The sequence below is a fragment of the Solea senegalensis genome, unplaced genomic scaffold, assembly GCF_019176455.1.
Source record: "Solea senegalensis isolate Sse05_10M unplaced genomic scaffold, IFAPA_SoseM_1 scf7180000013837, whole genome shotgun sequence".
Taxonomy (NCBI): Eukaryota; Metazoa; Chordata; class Actinopteri; order Pleuronectiformes; family Soleidae; genus Solea; species Solea senegalensis.
This window is the reverse complement of record NW_025320902.1, coordinates 7,350-31,801: the sequence shown is the minus strand read 5'-3', so window position 1 is coordinate 31,801 and position 24,452 is coordinate 7,350. Positions and strand designations below refer to the sequence as shown.

Genomic DNA, 24,452 nt, shown 5'->3' with positions numbered 1-24,452 from the left:
CAGTTCAGGATAGTTTGCCATCTTTAAAAGTGTCACTCCCTCTAGAAAGTCTTTATCCATAGTCCTGAGCCTGAAAATGAACTTTCCATGAGTTCACATCAAAACATGTGACCTTCAGCAAAACAATAAAAACACATGAAAGAAAACGAGTCACACGGTTTAAACCAGGTTAAAACAAAAATGAGGACACAACGTCATTTTAATTGAGGTGCATTAGGTTCTTATTATCATCATGATGATTATTAGACAATTACTCTTTAGTTCTTGTCATGCAAGATAAGCTATGATGGGATGATGAAGGACATGGGCTTGTGTGTTTTGTAATTAGGTCCTTGTGATTAAAGAATTTGCAGAGGTCATCGAACATTTTTGAATATGTTAAATATGGCACACACCCACACGAAGAGACACACATTTATTGTCCTCTATATGTGAGTACTGAGACATTTCCTTACATTTAAAATCCAATCTAATCCAATTTTAATTATAAAGCACATTTTTGGACTACACCGTGGACCAAAGTGCAGTACATTAAGAGACAATAAGAGAGGGCTGATGAAGGCTAAAAGACACAAACATAGAAGCCAATAAAAGAAGCATCTAAAAACTATCATACAAAAGAAAGATAAGAAAACGATGTGGAGTGGCAGCTCATTCGCCCTGAAAGAGGAGCTGATCTGCCGAGCTTTAGTGACCTTGAGGGAAAATAAGGCTGGGGCAGATCACAAAGATAGGGAGGGGTAAGAATTAAACACAAATAATAAAAATAATTTTAAAATCAATCCGGTAACGCACAGGGAGACACTGGGGGGAAGACAGATTCGGTGTGATGTGCTCATGACTCCGAGCCCGCGTCAGTAGGTGAGCAGCAGCGTTTTCACCGAGCTGGAGGAAATGTGTAATAAAATGGTTAAAAGGTCAAATAGCACATCACTAACTTGCTGTTCACACTGTTCCTCTTCTCGAGGGCTGCCCCGGACATTGCAGTCATGGAGTCATAGCTTAAAGGTAGGGCTGCACATCCTGGAAAATCTGCTCGAGCAGGCTACATTTTGAATTCAAAAGTCCAAGCTCCTGTTTTCAGACTTCCCTCCAAAGGCACGGTAGCTTTCGGTACTTTCCGTTGGATACTTGACAACTTGATGATGTAAAACAACAAATACTAAAAAGTTCACAAAGACGTAAAGTTAACCTACACTGGTCCCGTAGAACCAAAGCCACCGTGTCATCACTTTTCAGCCCTTTCTGTCGCCACAGTTTAAACGCAGCACCGATGTTCACTCTGGTCTTGGATCGCTCTGCATCAACCTTTTTCTTGGCAGTAGCTTTCCCAAAAAAACGCCTTTCGTTTGTAACCAACACATGTTGTTGGCATCTTTTCTGCCATCTCGTTGCTGCAAGTCACACTCTAGTTGGATTTAGCAAGCTCGCATAAGCTCTAGCGTTGTCTTCTGCACATGCCAGATTAGTGCATGAAGAGGGGTACACGCATGGTGCCATTACTTACCATTAAAAGAATAGTGTAATGACTTTAATAAAATCACCAGACCTGGTGTACAACAGTAACAGCCAATTCATTGGTCACAATTGGGTCACAAAGAGGATTTCAAGCAATACAGTAAAAAAAAATCTCCCACCCTACCTTTAATAACTAATAAACTTGTTCAAATGTGTAATACAAGACTAAGCAAGCAAATATCATTACACACCCACTTTATTTGGTGCATCATTGAGCTGCTTGTTCATTTATTCATTGTCTTTAAGTGACCTGAACGGTTGTTGTCAGAAAATACCTCGTTGAGACTGGCACGACTGGTTCAAGACGACACAGAGGCAACAGTAACTGATGTGGGAGGAATATGCACAAGACCAAAACAACAAATTCTGAAGCAGAAGGGCGTGATGCCACACTCAGTGCCGCTCCTACCACTTCATTGTGTGTACTTCCGTTTACTGCTGTTGAGTGTATTTGAGGTGTGTGTGTCCTCTAATTATCACCGTGAGGACATTTGATTCTTAAAAAAAAAAAAATCACAATTGTGCTTTCAACTTCTCATGTCAGAATAATTATGAAGGGACAATAAAGGACAGGTGTGTGTGTCTGGCCTAATTACACTAATGGAAAGCTCACGATGAGATAGGACTCTTTGCTTTTGAATGTTTGCAATGAGATTATTTCTAGGGAGCAAATGAAATATCGATTCCATAATTTTTTTATTGTTTGAATATACACTTGTTCTTTGCCCTCACTGATTTGTTCTTTGCACTGTGTTTTTTTGTTTGTGATTCCGACCATGGGTCCATTGAGTTGTCGCTCCAAAAGTCAGGAGCCAATCAGCTGGCAGCTTCCTAAGGCCCGCCCATGGTCAGAATCGCAAATAAAAACAACGGCACAAAGAACAAATCAGGGAGTGCAAAGAAAAAGTGTATTTTCAAACAATAATATACAATATGTTTGAATGATTCAATTGTTGCTTCGTAAAAAGTGGGGCATTTTGTCCAAATTAAATCTGCCCACTTAATCAAAAGCCCATTTATTGTTACTTATTATGCCTGATGGCGCTTTTCCACCACACGTTTGCGGCACGGCTCAAAATTTCTTTGCTTTTCCATTGGTGCCTGGTACTTTTTTTCCATACCTGCTCTGGCGAGTTTCCAAGCGAGCTGCCGGCCGGCCGGTGGAAAAGCGGCATTTCAACCAACTTTAATTTTTACGTGATTACTCACATATTCTTATAACCAAACCTGGTGTACAACATTAACAGCCATAACTTAGGATAACAAAACACAAATTAGGAGTCTTTCAAGATTCTCTCACTTGATACCAAAGTGTCAGGCATCTGGATACACTATCTCAAGGCTTGCTAACTTATGGTGTGTTTCCAATGGCTCGACTCAACTCAACTCCGTATGGCACGGCACGGCCATACAGAGGCGAGACTGTTCGTGATGTCAACAGACTGCCGTCCACTGATCGGGTCGGATTGCAGTCACAGGAAGATCAAACCGAACAACTGTACATCAGTTTAAAAGACTTAACAATCCTGCAAACGTGGGTTCATCTCCGACAATTACCAGGGAAATCTCAAAATCTTAATATTCAACAGAGGCGAGCTGCATCACAAACCCTGCCGCTGTATTTCAGTTCAGTGTCAGACGGAGTCTGCGCTCCGGTCACGGAGGAAGTAATGAACAAATATTTTTACTGAACTGATTCTAATGATTCAGTTGCACTGAAAACAACTGCTTTGCAAGTGACTAATCACTCATTTGTGCGTGTAAAACGAAGTCACAAAGTCAGTTTCGTGCGGCCGTGCAGTGCAATGACTCCGCCCACGTTGAGTTAGTACCATTTTTCTAGTGGAAAACCAACATAAACCGTTGCCATGCCGAGGCAAGTGGAGGCAAGCCTGGACCATAGGTGGAAAAGGGGCTTATATGTATCAGACCTGGCACCCTGCTCGCGAGAATCTGCGATGCAGTATTTTGGTTGATCTATTTTGACGCAAAAATCAAGTTTTCATCATGTTCTTGCCATTGTTTTATAACAATGAGTTTGTGCCTCAAATGTAATTGACGCTTTTCATCATAATAATGATAATAATAATAATAATACTAATATCTACCTTTGGAAAAACAGGCGCAGAGAACATGTCACCACACCTCGGGGCATTGTTCCAATGAAGCAATTATACACACCCAGTAACTTCCTGCAACTGTATTCAAAACAATGCGGAACAATTAATGGTGTTAATGAGTGGGGAATTGGGAGAAATGACGTTATGACATGAAAATGAATCCAGTCTGGTGACATTTCTCTACGGGTTCCACTCCTCCGCGAAAGAAAGCGACATTATGCTTTACTGTAGGCAAATTCATCAATTCTTTCCTGTCCCACGTATAATTAAAACAGAGCAGAAGAGAGAGGGAGAGAGTAAGGAGGAGCGAGGACTGTATCTTCTGACATCATATTTAGCCACAGCATTTTTCCGTGGTTCCCTTTTCCACAGGTGTCTGATGTCTTTAAAAAAGAAAGAGCAGAGAGAGAGAGAGAGAGAGAACTAGACAGGTAACTAGGACACCACGTTTGATATCAAATCTGTGGTGACTAAAGCCATCGTGTTGGTCATTCATTCATTTTAATCTGAAATTCCAGCAGCGGGATTAGACTCGTCAGTGGAAAGTTGAAGTTAACGTGGACACAAAACGACGAAACCTGATCAACAACACCTGTGTTGGGTGTGGGCCAGAAAGGAAGTGACTCTTTGATCTAAGATAAAAAAAAAAAAATGAGTGGAAAATATACTTTTATTGTAATTTACCAAACTGTCCAAACAGTCACCGTCCGTCACACTGAGGTACTTAGTGCTGTGGTGGGCTCTGCTCGGATCCTCTCCTCTTCCGTGTACATTCGCCACCACAAAGGCAAAAAGGGGAATGGCCTAAACCTCAAAATGACAGGACTTTCAAGACCAGAAAGGCAGAAAAAAATGTCATTGTGGGAACTGGTGGGCACTGTGGCAGTGACCCACATCCCTTTTTGACCTGACCGCCGTCTAGCTGCTCCACCGTCCATCCCTGTGGCTTGTTGACCCCTATTCACATTATATTGTAGAGAATGAGCGGTAACAAACGCCAGTAAGGAGGAAGAACACATCTGTTTAAATAAAAAGAAACCAGAATTTCTGGATTCTCCTGTGAGGAAAACACTTAAGATAAGGATGTCCGTCGCCAGAATTGATGGGTTTTTGTCAACAACATTTCAAATGAAATGAAACTTTGTTATTTGCGGGCTGAATGTCACAACTCGAGAGACGTCACATGTCTGTGTCCTGTTTCCACAAAGAGGAACTGAGGGGACTGAGGTTCTGGAGGGGGGGGACACACACTGGATTCATTAAGATACAACAACATGAGTCCATGCGCTGCCATCTTTATTGAAAAGAGAAACATAACGTATGAAAATGACACTTTTTAACCATTGTATTAAACAATAGGAATCATATTTGTTGTTTGTTTTTCTTTTTAATATGAGGTGATGAGAAGTTGATCTACAACCTGAAGATCATGGTTTGTGGATTTTAGGGGTGTGTAAGGAAATGTCTCAGTCCTCACACATAGAGGACAATAAAAGTGTCTGTGCGTGTGTGTGTCATATTTGTGTAGCCTATCCAACATCTTTGATGACCTCGCCAATTTCTTTAATTATGAGAATGTAATTACTAAAACACACAAACCCATGTTCTTCATCATCCTGTCGTAGCTTTTCTTGTACGACACAAACTAATGAGTCGCTGTGTGGTGATTTGATTACAAAATGTCCTCATGAAGATAATAATATACTGATGCAGGTTCTGAATGAGCATTTGCATATTCCTACAGATTTGTAAACATCACTACGCATACAGAGGTCAGAGGTAGAGATTTTAATTGGCACTGGCGTCAACACGATGTCACAAGTCATTTCCTCCACAGTGCTATCCCTCCATGACTGCATATCTGCGGTGTGGCCCTTCAAAAGAGGAACAGTGTGAACAGCAAGTTAGCCATGTGCTATTTGACCTTTTCAACCCCTCAGACTTCTACGCACATTGTTTTCACCATTTGACACCAGTGTCAATACAAGCCAGGTCTTTGTCGTTTTTCATACATTATGTCTCTATTATTCTCCACTGTTCCCACGTGCTCACTAATGTATAAAATAACATCAATATGTGTAGTGATGTTTGCAAATCTGTAGGAATATGCAAATTATTCAGAACCTGTATCAGTGTATTATTATCTTCATGAGGACATTTTTTAAACATATGATGAGACAATTACTCTTGGGTTCTTGTCATACAAGAGTAACTATGACAGGATGTTGAAGAACATGGGTTTGTGTGATTAGTAATTAAATAAATTGGCATTTGGATAGATGCGATTGATTTTGGCAACAGACGGACTCATGTTGATGTATCTTAAAAGCACTCCTGGGAAATAGTGTTCATAAACCCACAAAGGTATGTTCAGACTTGTGGGGGTTAATTATTTACAACAATAACAACAACAGCAACAATGACAATTAAGTCGATAATTACACTCACAGAAAACCAGCCTCGCCTGTGGAGACATACCTGAACGTTCACTCCTGATGAACACGTTCATTTACAAACTTATTGTAAGTCACTTTGGATAAAAGCGTCTGCTAAATGACCATGCAATGTAATGTAACAATGAGCTTACTGTCTTACTGTTGGGTTTGAAACCACAGCCCAACATGAGTGGAAGTGAAGGAGTCACCTTTAAATACGCAGAGATCACCGTCTCTTTAAACCTAATCAATCACCTCGGATCATGTCATGTGTTGCCGCAGTCACAGACGTGGAAGACGTGACGAACTACTATCGCATCCCAAACAAATCCCCTCATAAACACAAATCCTGTCACTTTCACTCTCTTATCTGCTGCTTTTTTGTTGTTGTTGTTATGTTTTCATGTGCAGCTGAGCAAATGGAACAGATTTCATCTATTTTTTATATTATTATGAACTAACTAGAGAGCAACTGGAGAATGTTTAAAATGTCCCTGCTTCTGTTTGTCTACAGGAATTTGTTGAAAATTGAAACTGAATTCTACATTTCCAACAGTGGTATTCATTTTTAAACTCCACCGACTGTGCTGTGTTGAAACTGCCTGTTTGATTTCATCTCTCTATTCTTTTATTTCATCTTAACTTTTGTGTGTTATCGTATTGAAGGTGTACAGTAAAGTGACCTTGAGTGTTTGAAAGGCGCTTACAAATAAAATGTATAATCATTAATAAAGGAACCCCAACCTTGTTAAAAAGTAACTCTTACTCTAAGTACATTTAACAAGTTACTCTTTTACAGTACATTTTTAGAGTAGCACATTTACTTTTTAATTAAAATAGTGGTACTTTTTTACTTGAGTAGAATATTTCAGTGCTCTTTGCGCCTCTGCTTGTGACGGACTAATTGGGTCTTTTAAAATACTATACTATACTATAATAATATTTTTTTAAATAAATGCAGACACACAGAAAACAACTGAGAGACTGTTTTATTTCTCATTTTAAAAAGCAGGTAACGATATCAAGTGCTTCAAATCGCCGAATCAATGCAGAAGTGTGAGAACATATTTAGATACACAGACCATGTTGATTACAAGCAACAAAGTGATCATATGGAAGGATTCATCAGGCTAAGATATACTCTGGTCTCACTACAAAGCGGTAGGTGTAGTTGTTGTCGGGACAGGGATAGGAAAGACCACCGGTAGAATTTTCACTGATATAGCCCACGTCGTCCTTGAAACCCTGGACCTCACAGATGTACTTGCCCTGGCACATCAGCAGAAGTCGATTGTGAAAGATAACTTTGTACCTACTGTAGTCGCTCTGGGGCCTCAGCCTCACCATGGGGAGGGACTTGCAGCGCAGCCCTTGGTTTGAACACTGATATTGACTCGTGAAGATGCCTAACCCCCAGCCGGCCTTTTTACCCTGAAAGATCAGGCTGTTGTGGATAGGTGTGCTGAATGTTCTGATTTGATGATTAGGGGTAACAGCAATGCTCCATGAATCAGTGTAGAGCCTTGGCTGGTAATCCTCCTCAGCGTTGTCAAACTTTGGGTTGGACAAAAGGTTGCTCAAGAGCAGAACATTAAACTGGAATGCTTTCAACATGTTGTCATGATATAGTTTTTGATGAGTGCTGTAAAGGGAGGAGTTGACCTCAAGTGCATACAGTTTCTCCACGGCGATCATGGGGAAACGGATGCGGTTCAGGAGGTCAACCTGGCTTTTCAAACTGGTGGCGTTGCCCCTCTCTGTGATCCAGCTCTCAACACTTTGGAGCAAAAAAAACTCGTCTGGCACCACCACGTCTGAGCGGGAGAGAATGAGTCCAAAGAGCTCCGCGGAAATGTCGGCCCATGCTGGAGATGTGGTCAGGTTCACGAAGTTCCAGGCCAGGTACTGGATGCAGTTCTCCCGGAGAACCAAGTCCCCAGTCTCCTCTGCATATTTGTAAAGGGATAGCTGAGTGTGAAACAAAGGGTCCTCTGGGAGGACTTGAGTGAAGAGCCTGGTTATGTCCTCTACCAGCTGCTTCACCCCAAACTTAGAAGCCATCCAGTGGATGCACTGCACAGAGGACAAGGTCACGTTTATCTTGCGCGTGTAAAGGTACCTGTCGAGAAGAAAATTATTATTAGATTATACGTCTTTCACTCCCATTTAAAGGTCTAGTGTGTTAAGTTTAGAAGGGCGTAACGAGAGATTTGAAGTCAATAATTGCTTTTTAGAAAATTGTTAGTTTTCACAGCCTTGGTACTTTGCTTTAACGTTTGAAAGGGCGGCTCACTACGCTGAAAGGAGAAAAAGAGTGTTTTCATCTTTTATGATTGGCAAAGGCCACCGTACTTCCCTGACACACTTAAGGGGAAGGACGGGGGAAAGCAGAGGATTTTGCACCCTGCGGTCTCACCATTAAGGCCCTGGTATAAGCAATTGGCAAGAATTGGGATCCGTGCAGCACATGCGCAAACTGAATTTCCGGCCCATTGCTAGGTGGAGTATTAAGCCCCGTTCACCAAGCAGAAAAGACAACGGATGTCACTACCTCCGTAATTCTGACACACTGGACCTTCAATGGAATATATGAATTGTGTAAAGCAACATGAATCATTTTATTCTCAGTATACCGAATAAAGGAGGAGAAATATGGTCGGCAGGAGAGGCTGACATCCACAGTGATGCTAGAAATGTCCTCAGTAGCATTAAAGAGTGGGAACTGTGAGAGCATTATTTTGTGGGCGCAGATCTGCGTTTCCAACATCTCCAGAGTCCCATTCTGCATTTTGTTTCCAGAGGCACTCTTGGCTACGATCAGAAAGTTGCAGCCACGTTGGTCGTCAAATGTTTTACCAAGGTCGTCAGAGAGACTGAAAGTGTGGTCCAGCAAGTGTCTACGATCTCCCAAACTCGTGTCTGGAAAAACATGTTGAGAGAAAATGCTCCTGAATTACACAGGAAGTTACTTTTGCTGAATCAAGGTTGCAGGAGGTTCTTACCCTCGGTTTCACAAGTAACTCCAACATCCTCTTTGTGGGTGCAGTCGGTTACTCCCCAGCCTTTGAACCCACAATTGAACAGATGTTTCTCGTTGCCATTACACTGAATATCATCCAGCCAAATGGGCCCAGTGACTGTAAAATGAACGAGGACACATTTGTTGATTGTTATGAGATTAACACTTCACACGGCTCCTTCCGGATGCTGTCATTTTAACTCACAAATCCCTCACTCATAGCAATCAATTCACTGCCCTCTGGTGGGCCGTTAATGGAAGTGAAGGGCACCTTGTCCATAGTCCTGGCCGATGTCAAAAGACTTTGCTCCAGGGAAGTGGAGCTGACGACACACCACCTGGGCCTCAGCCATGTCCCAGCCATCGTCGCACACTGTCCCCCATTTGCTGTCATGGTAGACCTCCACACGGCCCACCGCAGGACTTTTGGAACCAACCAGCCTCACGTCACCCTCCCGTGGCTGGGCTGTGCTCTCTGTGAGAGAGCAGAGGTTAGAATCACCGAGGCCTTGACAGCACAAAGGTCATTCATCATATGTACAGTGCATCAATAACACGGGCATTGCAAAACTATTATTGTATAATTTAATATGTAATGATATGTGCTTGCTTGGGGGGACTCACTGAACAGGTCAACTCTGAATGCCCCTTCACAGACATGGAGAAGTAGCAGAAGCCACAGCAGGCACATATTTCGACGAGTCGGCATTTTCTGACAAAAAAGAAGCACTGTGAGGACTATGTTCACTACATTCTAACCTTATTTGCATAATAAAACATATTGCCTTTATTGCACATCAATCAAAAGGAAGGAAAATGCAGTATAAAATCACTTTCATTTGGATGGAATCATAACTGCAGTAGTGTTCTCACAAAAATTCACCTCAACTATCACAGTAAAAGGAATTAACGACATTAAGAAAAAAATGCAACTCACCCAATAAGTCTTTTACTTTGTTTATTGTGGATTTTGTCAATTCAATTTTTGTTCAAATAATCACACGTAGAATATGACACAAAGAACCTGTTTATACCTGTTTATGTTGGTAAGTGAACCAGACAGTGACTGCATCATGGAGGAAGTAAGAACACAAAAATCAATCAGGAGGTTAAGATATTCAATTCATTCAACTATCAAGGTTAACATCAATGCGAGCAAATGAAATGAACAGTTCAAAAGTAAGAATGACGTGATATATGCTGAAATATCATGAAGGCACGTTACCTTCTCTCCTCTGCTGTCTTCAAATGTGCCGTCTTCTTGATGCCCTACGACACACGTCTCACCTTTTAAAGTGTGCGAGGGGCCTGTATAGTTTCACTTCGCCATTCCTGCTCCTTAACAGACATGCAAATATTGCACAACTGGAGCCAGCATGTGGTTTATACAAGATGTCTCAGAAAAGAGGAATCAAAAGTTTACGGTCAGCAAATCCACCTGCTATCCCCCTCAAAAAACAAAACCCTGACACAGTTTGATTCTTTGTTCCACATAAAAATCCTTTTTTTTTTTTCTTTTTTAAACAAAGAATTAAAACAGACTTTTCCACTGTCATTACAACATGTTTGCTATGTATATGGAATGCTGCCTTTTGACATGGAACAACAGCGAATTTTGCTAAAACTTTTTCAGAGCATACACTATGTGCATTAAAAACGTCTGTTTGAGGGGAAAAAAGAAAAAAAGAAATCACACAACGTAACGAATCAATCATTTGTACATTCATCATAAGAAAGGCTACAGTACTGCGGAACCACGTTTGTTCCCGGGAAGGAGATGATGCACTTAAAACCCAAAGCAGGACCGCACGTCTCACAGTCTCTGCTCACAGTTCTTCTGCTTCACCCCTGAAGCTCAGCTGAAGTCATGTTTTTATGGTGAGGAAGCAGCTCGCATTAACTTAATAAAAACAGTGATTTCATTGTAAACAAAACAGAATAACAGTGCAGTGTCCTCAAGAGAGAGTCCCTCAGTCTCTGTGCCGTCTATATGAACTCTAGGCCTTCATATTTCACGTCCCCAATCTTGGTTTCAGGTAAAAGGATGCGTCCGTCAAGTGTGAAGGCCATTATGTATGTCGCGACATTCCCGGCGTCCTCCTCCGACTTGAGGGCCAGGATGATCTGGTCGTCTGTGTTGGGAACAAACTTGAAGGAGGAGAAGCCATGAGTGGGGATGAGAGGCCCCACTCGACTCACAATGATGTCTTTGAAATCCGCCGAGCAGCTCACGGCGAGGTTGGTGCCGCGGCGCTCGTCCGCCGTCTCCTCATAGCGCTCCATGCTGGCGCGGCGAGGGAGGAAGAACCAGCGCTGCAGCGTGTCGCTCCATGCTGCTGACTCATGGATAAGATAACCTGCAAAAAAGGAAGAGGGACATAACGGTGAGGAAGGTGAAGTGGAAACAGACACGTGGAAGCACGTGGAAACGCGTCGAGAGTGAGATTTACATCCTCACCTGGGGGCTTTATGTCTGCTGCCACCTTCAGAGCTTTGTACCTGGGGACCCAGTTCTCGTGTCTTATATCTCCTCTGTAGCCAACGACTTTCACCCACTCGGGGTTGTTGTTGACGAACTCTCCTTCAGTCGTGGTCCACTCCTTCCCCAGACCACCAATGTACAGGTGCTCGTCTTTCACTGCGAGCCACTCCGCTTTGAAGCCTATCGGTATGAGCGAAAGCAGCAGTACATTCATGTCAAAACATCCAAAATAATGTCAGTAATTACTATACATGCTACTACACTGCTTTTCTTTGGTGTTAATTACCTGATGATCTGTAACTACATTAATCCACTGTTTCCTGACATAAACTTTTAACCACTTTGAAAAGGTCACCAGGTCAATCTGACTGGTTGTGAAATGTTTAAGGATGGAGGAAGGAAAAAATGTGAAGGTTTTTTTTTTTTCCTGCAGGCCTTTGAGGGTTGTTTATATCAAAACATCTGAAATGTTTAGAGGGGTAACCTCTTTGACGGTCAAAAATTGCCACACTAGGTTTGTTGGAGGCCACAGACTAGTGTCGTAACATTTTCTGTATAGTCAAATGAGGAAGTGCACGTTTGCCACCAACACTAAAATCAGCACCAAATTTTAGTAGGCCGATTATCATTAAATCTGGATTATTTCGTAGTGGTTAGCTATCCTGCCTTTTCAGCAAGAAGACCTTTTTTGCGTGGGTTTTCTCTGGGTTGACACGTTTCCTCCCATAGTCCAAAAACCAGATCTGCTTCAGAATGAACTGAATTCTTCCTCGGTCAACACCAACCCCCCAACTAGTTTAAAGTAGTGATTTAGTAGTTTTTGTGTAATATTGGTAAAATGGACCAAAAGCATAATCCTCTTGGCCTATAAGATGCATGTAGTGCAGTATGAAGTACACCTGAAATCTAGGGGAGTATAAAATACAAGTACATCACAACTTATGTATTTTTCCAACAGTATGCTGACCTTTTGCAGCACTGCCATCACCATCAGGTAAGATGACCCAGGGCACAGCTTTACCACCATCAATGTGATAGACTACACCCGTTCTGTCATCGACGCTGTAGAGCTTCCCGTTGAACACCACCAGTTCCGACAGCTCCATGCCGCGGCCTTTCTCCGACAGGTGGCTCTCCAGCACCACCCTGTCTTCATCCCAGTCAACGGCCACCTTGTCACCGCTCACTGACACCAGCAGGTAACCGTGCCGCATGTAGCTGTACCACGTCAGCTTCTTGTCACTCTGAGAGTTGGTGTCCAGGTCGGCAATGACCCCGATGCGATAGCGGGTGCCCTGTGACGTGTGCTCGGGTGTACTGAGAGGGTAGGTGTTGTTGTAGTGGGACTCCATCGGCCAGGTCTCGACGTGCGGGGATCTCACGTTGTGGGAGTTGTGGGAGCGAAAGTGAAGGCCTGAACTCAAGTGCATGAAGAGCAGCAGGAGCAGGAGCAGGGCGAGTGCCACGGCCGCGATGGGCCTCCACTTCAGGCGGAAACGGGGGTCCGTGGCATTAGCCATGGAGGCCAGGATGGGGAGGCCACCGACAGAAATACGAAGGGTGTTCATGGGCTCATGCTCCTGTCGAGGGCTGCCTGGGGTTGCAGGCATCAAAGACGGAGGCCTGGTGTGACCTGAAAAACAAAACAAGGCGATATGGTCCAAAAATATTATCAGGATGAAAAAACTTGTTGTGATAAAATTTCACATAGTCAAAGGTGTAGTGTAGAACTTTTTACACACAATTCTGATTGAGTTAATTAGCTTCAAACCAAGGTATCATGTTCATGACTTAACACAGTAGAAAATGACTGAATGACTGAATGAATAGACAGAAAACTAGAACAAGTTCTGCTAATTTGAGGCAAAACCATAGACCATTATGTAAAAAATGGAAAAAGTCTTCCAATTTCCTCTGTGAAGTAAAAAAAAAAGGGGTAAAATATACTGAAAATCCACCAGAGGGCGACACTACTTGTTGCAAAAATAAGTCAACATGTCCATGGGGAAGTGACAGAGTTAAATAAACCCGATTGCTAGTTTCAGGTCTTCTTTATTAGCACATGATGTCAGTTTTGTAGGTTATGTTTTAGAGGAAATAAACAAGCAAACCTTTATTTAATTATTTCCAAGTATTTACATCACAATATGTTAAACAAAATATAACCACGTGTTATGCCAAATTGCTTGTGTTGAAGGAGCTACTTTTCTCTCTTACTCTCGACAGTCCAGGAGAGCACAGGTCGCAGTCTGCTCTACATCTGACACAATTGCTTAAATCTTGAAGAACTACCAAACTGCTGACACTGCGACACATGCACTCATTGCAGCACACCAACGATATTTAGTTTATTGTCACAGACAAGCAACTGGAACGTCACAGCAGTTATTTCAGACCAGTTTTGAGCAAGTCAATTGATTGGACGATAGTCATTCTATGAGTCTGTGAGTCTATGATTCTATGAGACTTTTAACAGTCATAACGTCTGCATAATAATCATTCATCACACCGACTGTCAGGCGTTATCAGTGTATACTAAAGGTGGGAATGAGATTCCGATTATTCGCTTGACTGTAAAAGCTCACTCAGTTTCCGTGACTATTCGTGATGGATTAAGAAGACGATACAAAACAAATGTTTGATCAGTTATCGCATTCATAAAAACAGATCTTTCTTCTCCACTGACAACTTGAGCGACATTTATTATCACGACATGTCAGCAAACATTTAGTCAGTGTGCTGCATGTGTGTTTGCAGACGATTCCTTCAAGGTACATTGAGGCTGCTCCTCTAAAGCTCGACACACACTGCAGATCCTGCAGAAGCGATGAAATCGACCAGGGTCTGTGAATGCACCTCGATAGCTTCATCCAAGTGCAAAGTGACTGAAGACCATCTGCCGAGAGCAGGAAACAATGGAGCAGCCAACTGTCGGATCAAACTGTTAACTGGGGCTCAGCAATGAATCGAAAAATGGCAGTACAGCGTGCTGCAACATTTCTTGACATCAAAATGTGTGTCAAATTACCATTTGAGATTAAATATCATCCTGACCTACACTCATCATGTCCTACAGACTGAAGAAAACACCTTTGTTTGTCACAGATCTGCACAAATACCACACAGTCATAATCATTTATATGTTATTCAAATCAAAAGAAGTAATAGGGTTTGTGAAAGGAGAGAAATATTCTCTCCTATCGCAAATCAAATAATCGCAATTCGATATTTATGTAAAATCGTTTAGCCCTACTGTAACCTCGCCACATTCATACCGACCCCCAAAGCAACTCTCAACAGAAATTTCATTCTCGAGTTTCAGAACTATTGCATAGAACATAGAAACAAATGTCCATGAATTAAAGTAGTTGACACAACCTGTGTAGCATGCAGGACAAGCTCATTGTTAGTGTTGCTAGGCAACAGACAATTTGGTCTGGTTGTGGAACTACTTTTTTGGCATAATTATTTGTTAAATAATAATAGAAAAAAGATTTGCAGCATGTGTACTATCTGAACTGTTGTATTCAAGCAATATCACACTCAACGTCGTGCAGTTATTAAGAAGCTGAAATCAGAGAATTTGTATTTGAAAAAAAAGTCTGATTGCCAAACAGCTAGTTGGCGACTCATTTAGCGATTGATTATTGAACCTTTATCTACACAGATGATAGACACCACGTCTTCACAGGGTCACAGTGAGTTCACGTCTGAAAATAGCTTTGTAGTTGTAAGAAAATGGAGAGAATGAAGACACTCTACACCGTCTCTGAGATACGTAAGTGGATGTATGAAAGAATAAAACGGCAGCAGACCAAGAAGTGCATGGTTCAGGATGATCAACTAATTAAAGAATGCGGACGACAGTGATGGGAGAAAAGTATACAAATTATGAATCACATGGCGTTGTTAACATGTGAGGAGAACAAGCTGGGGATTCATGAGAAAAATGTCCCTGTGGCCCAACAGATGGCAGCATCTGTTTCCAATGTCTTAAAGACTATGTCAATTAGGGAAGTGAAGCCCAGTCTTTCATCAAAGTGAGATTGACACTCACCAGCCACTTTATTAGGCACACCCGTCTAACAGGTATGTGAACATGTGCAAGCCGAGCATCAGAAAGGCAGGTCCAAGTATTTCTGATACGGTTCATCTACTTGAAATGATAGAAAGGCAACAATAACTCAAAAAGTAACTTAATATTTTACAACCAGGGTGTGCAGAAGAGCAGCTCTGATGCACAAACATGTCACATCTTGAAGCAGTAAGGCTACAGCAGCAGAACTATTATAACTATTATAACTATTATAACAGACAGCATGGCTGACAGATCCTACTCACGTGTTGTCCTTCAGTTGACCGCCTTTACACCTTTACACCACATTTCTACTCCTGAGAGCAGGTGGGTTACTCATGTCTGTCTGCTTCAGTTAAATTCAGCTGGGAGCTCACATAGAGAAGTGTTTAAACCTCATATAAGAAACGCAAGTGGGCCGGGCCTTACAGTAATGTTGAGTGCATATCAGGTGACCTTTAGAGCAGTATGTGAGTGTGAAGAGTGGGAGTGACAATAAAAGGTAAGCTGTGCAAACAGGTAGAACAGGATACGAGATGCTGGTCCATGTAGTGTCTGCTCCTGATTGTAAGCAAACGTTGTAGTGCCGCTGTTGCTGAAGGACACATTTCATAAATATGCAGATAATCAGGCTTCTCCGCTTTGTTGGTTTGCTGTTTGATTCCGTTGTACTGTGATTTAAAACGCATTTTTAAAGTCCAATCACACAAATTAATCAGTAAGCGTTTCTTAGCTGGAGCCCTGTCCAATACATATCAGTTTAATGATTAGCTATCGAGACAATGCCTCAAGCAAACACTTTAAACATGAGCTGATTCCAGCCATATGCAAACAAATGTACATGTTGCCTTTAAATTACATGCAAATGACAGCAATTTGAATATATTTGAGCTTTGGACTACACAGTGCAACAAAATATCAGGAAATATCAGAGGAATACATAGTGAGGGTAATTTTTTTATGTTAAATGTTAATATTTGTATTGCCTTTTCCTAGTTTATATGATCATACTGTTTTGCATGTTTAAATACTGTGGTTGCTATCGAAGTTGATTAAAACCGATTAAACAATTCAGTGGATTAACAGGAAATACTTGAAAGACTACATTCAGGAAAACAATCACGAGTCATGCAAATACTACGAAATACTGTGTGAATGAACAGATATTTTCCTCGACAGTGGGAGCCAAAACTGCACCATTTTGTGACCGGTGTGTCCACTTCCATCCTTGTGCAAAATTCACTCCTGTGCAATTCCAGGGAACTTCTACAGCTCTAACCTGGCCTCAGGAGCTTCACCCTCTGTGGCCAACATACAGCTGCATTTCTCTGTAACGAGTGTAAAAGAGCTGAAAGAGTCTTTCATTAGTGAGGGCCCCTGAGCCAAACAGCAGTCTATTATGAAAACAGCATCGGGGGGGGGCCCCCACAAACTAACTATCCTCTCTTCTTAATAGAAACATACCACAAACATCGCTGAAACGCGGTCTGACAGCAACACGCTGTGATGGTAAACACAAACAAACTCACCTCGTCGTCTCTTCCTGCCCGAGCGCTCAACCACTGTCATCACAACTACCTCACTAGACGTCCACAACCGGCCCGCAGCTCTAAACTCCCTTTATGCTCATTATTTGCAGTGCAACCATGACTAGGGAAAATGTAATGCTGGTGAACTTTACCTAGACTGGTGGAATATGACTCAGTCCAAAGGGGCATATCTTGCTGAAGGCCAGCACCGTTCACTCAGCTGTCATTCATCTCCTGAACAGTCAACTGACAAAGGTTAGGAGGACGTTGTTCCTCCTCCTTGTGCATGCAGTGCAGAAGAAAAGCCTCACATTCTGCAGGTTGAATAGGTGTTGACATGAAAGCTGGGGCCGTGACTCTGTTTCTGCTCCTGTGATGAAATCAGAAATCTGAGTACTCTCACTGAACTCAGTCCACAGATCGGCCTGATTGCGACAGACAAACTAACTTTGACCTGTAGTAACATCAGCGAGCGACCAATCAAACTCTTAGAACACGGAGAGGGTGAAGAAATAGACACTTGTGTCTCTCCCAGAGTAAATTTGTTCAGTTTAACCTAAAGAAAAATAATGTTTACAAACATTAGCCATAGATGCTAATACTTGGAGTCAAATATCAAAATGCTCTTCCTGACACAACCCTCCAATTTTTCCAGGCTTGGGACCAGCACTATATGTAAATTTAGAGTGTCCAGTTAACAATCAGCATAGGGATAAGCCCTACAGTTACAAGCCCAATTTCCATGCCCATGTTTTGCCCTAAAACTGCTCTTATAGAGATGCAATAATGTATGGCACCTGAATGGTTTGCCTGAAAAAAAAAAAAATCAACAAGCAACTTCCACTTACGGCAAAATGATACTGGACTTCCTGGTTTCATGTTCTGTGATTAAAAACAAATGTAGTTGTGAGTGTCTCTGCTTCGTCACTGTTTAGGATGACATCTGGGAGACAAGCCTGGAGGGAAGTAGAACAAGGAGGTGGGTGTGTGTCATAAATAGTTTATAGTTTACTGAGACCTGTAAGGTTGATTCTGCACATAAATGACCCAAAGACAGATGTGTGTACCTATGCTCTTTTTATCTTTTTTTTTTTTATCCTTTTATGTCCTTTTATGTATGTGAAAGCACTTGCGTTTTTAAAGGTACTATACAAATAAAGCTTTACTTACTTACTATGCTGGTGGATGTGTGAACCTGCTCTGGTGTCTATGTGTGTGGAACTGGTTTGTGTGTGGATCTGGTCTGTGTGTGGACCTGGTCTCTGTGTATGGATTTGGTCTTTGTCTGTGAGGACCTGGTCTCTTTCTCTCTGTCTGTGAGGACCTGATGTCTCTCACTCTCTCTCTTTGTGGACCCGGTCTGTGTGGACCTGGTCTGGGTCTCAAACCCTGTGTGTGTGTGTGTGTGTCATATACCCTCTGCGTTGCCAGCAGCGCAGTGGTTAAAACGCGCGCGCACACACACACACAACACACATTCCAGTTACGTTTCTCTTCGCACTCACCGCAGATATTAGACCTTCAGGTCCATGTTCACCAACGGCACGAGCTCACACATCGTTCCTTTTACCACTGTCTCGCGCTGGATTCCTTAACCCCCGTTTTCGTGAAACACACAGCCGTTTACTTCCTGTGTACTGCATGACGACACAACCCCGTGCGTTGGCTGCGCGCGCCGCGCGGATACAAGAGGCTCTGCCAAATGTTGCCTTCAAGTGCAGTCGGAAATATAGCTAGTCCAAACGAACAAGACACATTAATGAAAATTCACACGCTTGTTGCAAATAATACTGTAACTTTTGATTAATATATGCATAATATAACGGCATGAACATGCATAGAAATACTGAACAGACCAGCTCTGCACAGGCCCATTGAGGCTTGTGGTCGGTAGGTAACGTACTGCCTTCATGTCATTGTGTTTATCTTAACTAGCTCCTACACGTTCACCTACACAATTATTCGTGTAATGTAATGTTTACCAAGGGAAATCCCAGACCAGCACAGAGCCCGGATCTGCATCCTAAGGATACAAACACAATACCAGGCTTCAAAACGAGATGTTTTTTATTAGACACACCCTCAATAATACAGAATACTGTATAAAAGGCACTTTGGTGAAAAATATTGTAAAGCGCTCGAGCATGACAGAAAAACTGCAGCAAATGGAAAAGATACCATGAAAAAAAAGGAAAATGCGTGGAATAACTCACACTAAAAAAAAACCGAAAAAGAAACAGTTGTTATTCTTCTGCTTCCCTTTCACTCCACCATGAGTGAGTGAGTGAGTTAAATTAAAACATGTCTGAGTCCCATTCAGTGCTAATGAACGCTGAGTGACCACCTGCCACCAGCCTGTGCTACACGGCTCTCGCTCTCTCTCGCTGCTGCTCTGGACAACTTGTTGCTTTCCAAGTGCTCGAACAAGCCCCACCTTGTTACACGGCAGTCCCCGCGTCCGCCTCCTCCCCACTGCCGTCATGGAAATGTAGTTTTTCACTCTCTGAAAAGACAAACCGTCGTCATTCACCCTCTCGTGAGGAGGACTTTATATCCGGGTTGTGCAGTAGTGATGGGCGTGTCTCTCTCTCTCTCTCTCTCCCACACGGCGCCGAACAGCTGAGACACACAAACGTGGACGTGGACGTTACCTAAATGTTTCTCGTTACTATGGAACCTCGTGGATTTATCATATAATAGATTAAAATAAAAATTAAATTAATATCTACTGTTCTATTACAATCCTGCTGCATCACTTTTATGTCGAATGCTGTCTTTTTTAATGCGTTGTTGTATTTGTTTTTTTTAAATGCAAATATAACTCAAATCTATTTTATCTCATCATATCTTTTCAGTCAACATTGACAGTTTGGCTGTTGATTCGTTACCTGCAGGCATACACGTGGCGCTATTGCGCCCTCTAGTGGCACATTTGGCTCATTAAACTCTTCAAACTTTGTATTATGGGATCCCAAACACTCATTTTAGTTCAGGGGCCACAACATACAAAATCGGTTGGCCGGACAAGTAGAATAATAGCATAATAACCTATAAACTACAGTTTTTACATTTTCATGAAGTATTTTTTTTTTTTTTTTTACAAAACTAATCTCATTAACAATCTAATCTCATAAACAACCACAATTTTTTTGGGAGGAAAAATAAGTGCAATTTCAACAATTTTATGCCTAAATTTACCACTTACACATGTGCATTACAACATACAGATCACAGTAGATCTGCAAAATCCAAAAAATATAGTAGTGGGTGGGCTGGTTCTGGCCCGTGGGCCATTTGTTTGACACCCCTGTAATACAACTTTTTTTTTCTTCTCTAATTTTAACTAAAAGGATGAAAAAAAAATCAACTGGCAACTCAGAAGAAAATCTCTAAGGCCTATGATCCTTCAGAGGCCCAACTTGTGGTCTGTTTTACTGTGCAACAATATCCATTAACAAAGTTGTGCCTGATATTGTAATTAATTCTTCTGTTTAATTCAGTTGTCCAAATTGATTAGACAACTGACCACTTTGCATTTTCTTTGCATCGACACGTGTCGGCACTTTAACGGCAGAACTGTGATCACGTGTTCTCTAAATCCCTGCAGTTCAATTACGCTAAAGCAAAGAGGCAAGTCAGTACGTGTCCACATAAGCCCACAGAGGTTTCTGCTGGGATTCCATCTCAGTAATGACTTGTTGTACTTTTATTTTCATGTATATATGTGTTTGCGTTGCACATTTCTGTGATTACACTGTCCAATTAAAAAGTGAGAACACTTTTGTCTCCTCTGGAAAAAGGGACCCAAAAAAAAGGTCTGACAGTTGGTTAGTGAGTTTTTTAGAAAATAAAAGATCTATTTATGTATATATATTAGGAAATAATAATGTGTAAATGTCAAAGAAACAATGACAAAAGCCATTTTTGATTTACTTTATTATATGAAATGTCTCCAAATGATTCCAGACTGTATCACGATCCTGATTATGTCATTTTCAGGTTTGCCTGCGTGTTAATGCTCAAGTGCAGCACAGTCAAAGCTCGTGAACGCCAACTCCTACACAAAAAAGAGGAAAGGTAACATATTTTGGTTAAATAACTCCACATTTGTTGCCCTATTATTGTACAGAAAGCAGCTCAACCCCATGTCCTCTCTAATTAAATGCACAGCTTTTCTTGACTGAAAAAAAAAACCTCAGCAGAAAATGTACAGGCAATAACTGGCCTTAATTAGATCTTTGCCTTTCCCTGCTGAAGTTTTTTTTTGTAATTACTGCGGTGAAAATTAACTAACATTTAACTCTCCGTTGAGATGTCTTGGCATACTGTGAACATTTTATTATCTGCCTCATAAACCCGGTGTAATCCTGTGAAATGTCTCACAGAGTGACCCGTTAAATTGTTTTTCTTTGTGTTTTAAGAGTTTGTTTCCACTGACATCGCTGCATGTTTATTTATGGGGGATTTAGAGTAAAGTTAACCAGTGGATAATGAGTATATTTGATGTATCTATATCTATATTACCCTAATTGATTGTTGATATTGGTATATAGTTTGTGTGTATTGATTCCGCACCAAAAAATGAATTCACCACAGCACAAAGCAATACCTCTTTTAAATCCGATTGTGCTATTTATTTATTGTTATTTGGACACTTTGTCTCGTCTCGTCTTACCCCGTGGCATTTCTCCGACATGAAGATGAAGAGCTGCCTCAGAGTGGAGCCGAGCCTCCACATGTCCCTGGTGTAGGCGCAGCGTCGCTGTCGCAGGCCTTCCACCAGGGAGATGTAGGTCCTTATTTTGTACATCACACAGCCATTCTGACGGGAGAGTAGCAATTAGTGTCCGTGTGCATGATTTAAAGAAGCTGAGGTTCGAAAAAAACAAATACCTCCAAAGTTAGACTTGAAAATGTTATAGTTAGTCAAACAAGAACTGGCTACACACATTTTATTTTGACTGAGGGGTGAACTCATGACTTATCTTCAAAAATAATTATCAACTATACCAAAAAAAGTCATTGTAGAGACATACAATAATACTCACATGGACATCAATGTAGAGATGTGGCATGTGTGCCATGCAGGAACTCTGAATCAAGACAATAACATGAATACTAATGTATTGATATAGTATCTCTCATATTACTAAAAACAACTAACATACACTCTGCTTTCATTTTAAACAACAACAACAACAACAATAGACAAATTCAATTAAACCAAAGACCTGAAATCTCGACTCACAGTCTGAGGGTTCCACTTCAGATGTGCCGCCCACAGGGTGGCTTCCTGTGCCATGTTCAGCACCTTGGTGTAGCACGTCGGTGGGATGAAAGGGTAGCTCAGCGCCAGCTGCAACAGAGATGCAACAAGCAACAAGTGGTTAAAGTTCGCCATACTGTAACGCTCTACTAACAACTGCAGCGAGGAGAGGGAGCCCTTTGTTTTGTTTGTGTCACCGATACAGCCACGTATGCATGGGGATCAATTTTAACACACCCCTCTGTTTACTCCAGAACAATTGTGCTTTTACAGAAGAATGACTGCTGCTGCTGTGTCTCTAAAAACATGCAACATTGTTCTTAAAAGACTTAAATATTTTACCTGAATAAGATGCATTGTTTCAGAAATTCAATGTGTCTTAATTATGTAAGTGTACTACTGGACTGATGCATTTACATTTAATTCACTGCCGTGAATTTCTCAATAAAGCATCAATAAAATTATCATCTTGATACATTGTTTTCCCTATTTTATTCCACGCTGTGTTGTATTTTACTGTTTTATTTGAATCTTTTGTTTTATCTCAAAGTTAAAACAGGTTTTTTTACTGTTTTACTTTTAGACATGCATGTCTTGTGTATTACATATTCTTGTTCATACCATATGTTATTTTTAGCTCACTGGATTTAGGGACAGAAAGTCTTTGAACCTGTGTGCTGAACAACTCACAGCCAATATTATGAACATTTTAATGAAGAAACTTGTTTGTTATAATTATTCATTTCTGCATTATGGAGGAGGATGGTGTTTGATTGCTAAAATTAAGATCACAAAAGTCTGACTTACTGTAAATCACTCACCACTGTTGTAGTGAGTGATATGATGACACTCTGGCTGCTGTCGTGTTATAATCTTTCTCCTCCACTAGATGGTGGTAATTCCACTATTTAATTCCCTTACCTTACCTCATGTCACAATCTAATGCCAAATGCATGCCAAAACCACAACATAGCATAACTTCCCTAACAAAACCAGGACAGCGCCGACACAATCTGAGCAACACACTTCTTAATGCTGCCAAAACGTTACTCTGGGGACTGTGCTGCTTTTGAGTGATGGTCATTACATCACAGGGATGGAGGTGTGTTCCCCTCCTCCTCCCCCTGTATGAAGATGGATGGCCCACACTGAGTGTGTCTCGGCATGATGGAGAGGTATGTAGAGGAAGAAAATGTGCGCCGTGCATCATAAGCATATCGCCAGTCCCCAAAGTGGCCACCACTTCACTATCCTCCTCTTGACCTTGGCCTCTTGAAATTAACATGGGACACAGGTGACCCGACTGTCTCTGTAATGGATGGATGTATTTTACAGTGACTAATGTAAAGGAATTTAATCCAAAGGCAGCAATTTGGGTTACTAACTACTGCAGTAAGTTCTACATTATCAAAATAATGTATGGTTAACTATGTTTAATTACTATTTGATCACTTTACATTTCACTATTACATTCAGGTTAAAGACTCTCTGCCACTGCTCCTCCCTCTGCTCCTTTAGTTCTATGTTTACACATTGTGGACAGTTTTTTTCCACAGGGCTTCATCTCTTCTTCACCACTCCAACTAGAGACACAGGACATCCTGCTCACTCCACAGCCCCCGAATCAGGTCATGATCATCACTTTCCCCTTTCTTTTTTCTTCTTCTGCTGACTGTCTTTTCGTTGCTATACGACTGCTCACTCAGCTCCAGTCTCAGTGGTCCGATGAGATGTTTTACCTGTTTTAACAGTCTCTTTCATACCATCTCTCGTTTCTGGGCCTGGGAGACACCTCGTTCGTTGACCTCCTGTCAAACAATGTGCTCTCTGCTCCCTGCTGTGAGCCTTGCTGTCTGCAGCTTTGTTTACAGACCATCTCTCGCTGCTCGGAGCCACGTGTCAGATAAATTCAGTCAAAAGATCATAGGTGTCACTCTGAGCACAGTAATGGTCTCAGCTCAGAGATCTGTCAATATATGTAAATCAAAGTAGTGGTGAAACTTTTTCA

At 41.6% G+C, this 24,452-nt stretch overlaps 3 protein-coding genes across 9 annotated transcripts; all 3 read right to left on the bottom strand.

The window, feature by feature from the left end:
* Window positions 1-7,047: 7,047 nt before the first annotated feature.
* On the bottom strand, window positions 7,048-11,062 carry LOC122760625 (galectin-3-binding protein A-like). Of its 3 annotated transcripts, none has more exons than XM_044015746.1 (7): window positions 10,318-11,062; window positions 10,030-10,158; window positions 9,717-9,804; window positions 9,364-9,567; window positions 9,076-9,210; window positions 8,707-8,992; window positions 7,048-8,192 (listed from the first exon to the last, which is right to left on the bottom strand). In XM_044015746.1, exons 3-7 carry the CDS (start codon window positions 9,799-9,801, stop codon window positions 7,199-7,201), a joined length of 1,704 nt encoding a protein of 567 aa, XP_043871681.1. In that variant the 5' UTR covers window positions 9,802-9,804; window positions 10,030-10,158; window positions 10,318-11,062; the 3' UTR covers window positions 7,048-7,198. The 3 variants fall into 3 exon arrangements, with proteins under 3 accessions (XP_043871681.1, XP_043871680.1, XP_043871679.1); XM_044015745.1 differs by having other exon boundaries at window positions 10,127-10,158; XM_044015744.1 differs by having other exon boundaries at window positions 10,030-11,062.
* On the bottom strand, window positions 10,034-18,823 carry LOC122760626 (soluble calcium-activated nucleotidase 1-like). 5 transcript variants are annotated; one of them, XM_044015750.1, is made up of 4 exons: window positions 18,684-18,823; window positions 12,542-13,207; window positions 11,551-11,754; window positions 10,034-11,449 (listed from the first exon to the last, which is right to left on the bottom strand). In XM_044015750.1, exons 2-4 carry the CDS (start codon window positions 13,182-13,184, stop codon window positions 11,079-11,081), a joined length of 1,218 nt encoding a protein of 405 aa, XP_043871685.1. In that variant the 5' UTR covers window positions 13,185-13,207; window positions 18,684-18,823; the 3' UTR covers window positions 10,034-11,078. The 5 variants fall into 5 exon arrangements, with proteins under 5 accessions (XP_043871685.1, XP_043871684.1, XP_043871683.1 ...); XM_044015749.1 differs by lacking the exon at window positions 18,684-18,823 and adding an exon at window positions 18,027-18,479; XM_044015748.1 differs by lacking the exon at window positions 18,684-18,823 and adding an exon at window positions 17,331-17,548.
* Window positions 18,824-21,097: 2,274 nt separating this feature from the next.
* LOC122760630 (cytokine-like protein 1) lies at window positions 21,098-22,636 on the bottom strand. Its single transcript, XM_044015756.1, has 4 exons — window positions 22,427-22,636; window positions 22,227-22,271; window positions 21,854-22,000; window positions 21,098-21,235 (listed from the first exon to the last, which is right to left on the bottom strand). Exons 1-4 carry the CDS (start codon window positions 22,577-22,579, stop codon window positions 21,191-21,193), a joined length of 390 nt encoding a protein of 129 aa, XP_043871691.1. The 5' UTR covers window positions 22,580-22,636; the 3' UTR covers window positions 21,098-21,190.
* Window positions 22,637-24,452: the final 1,816 nt, after the last annotated feature.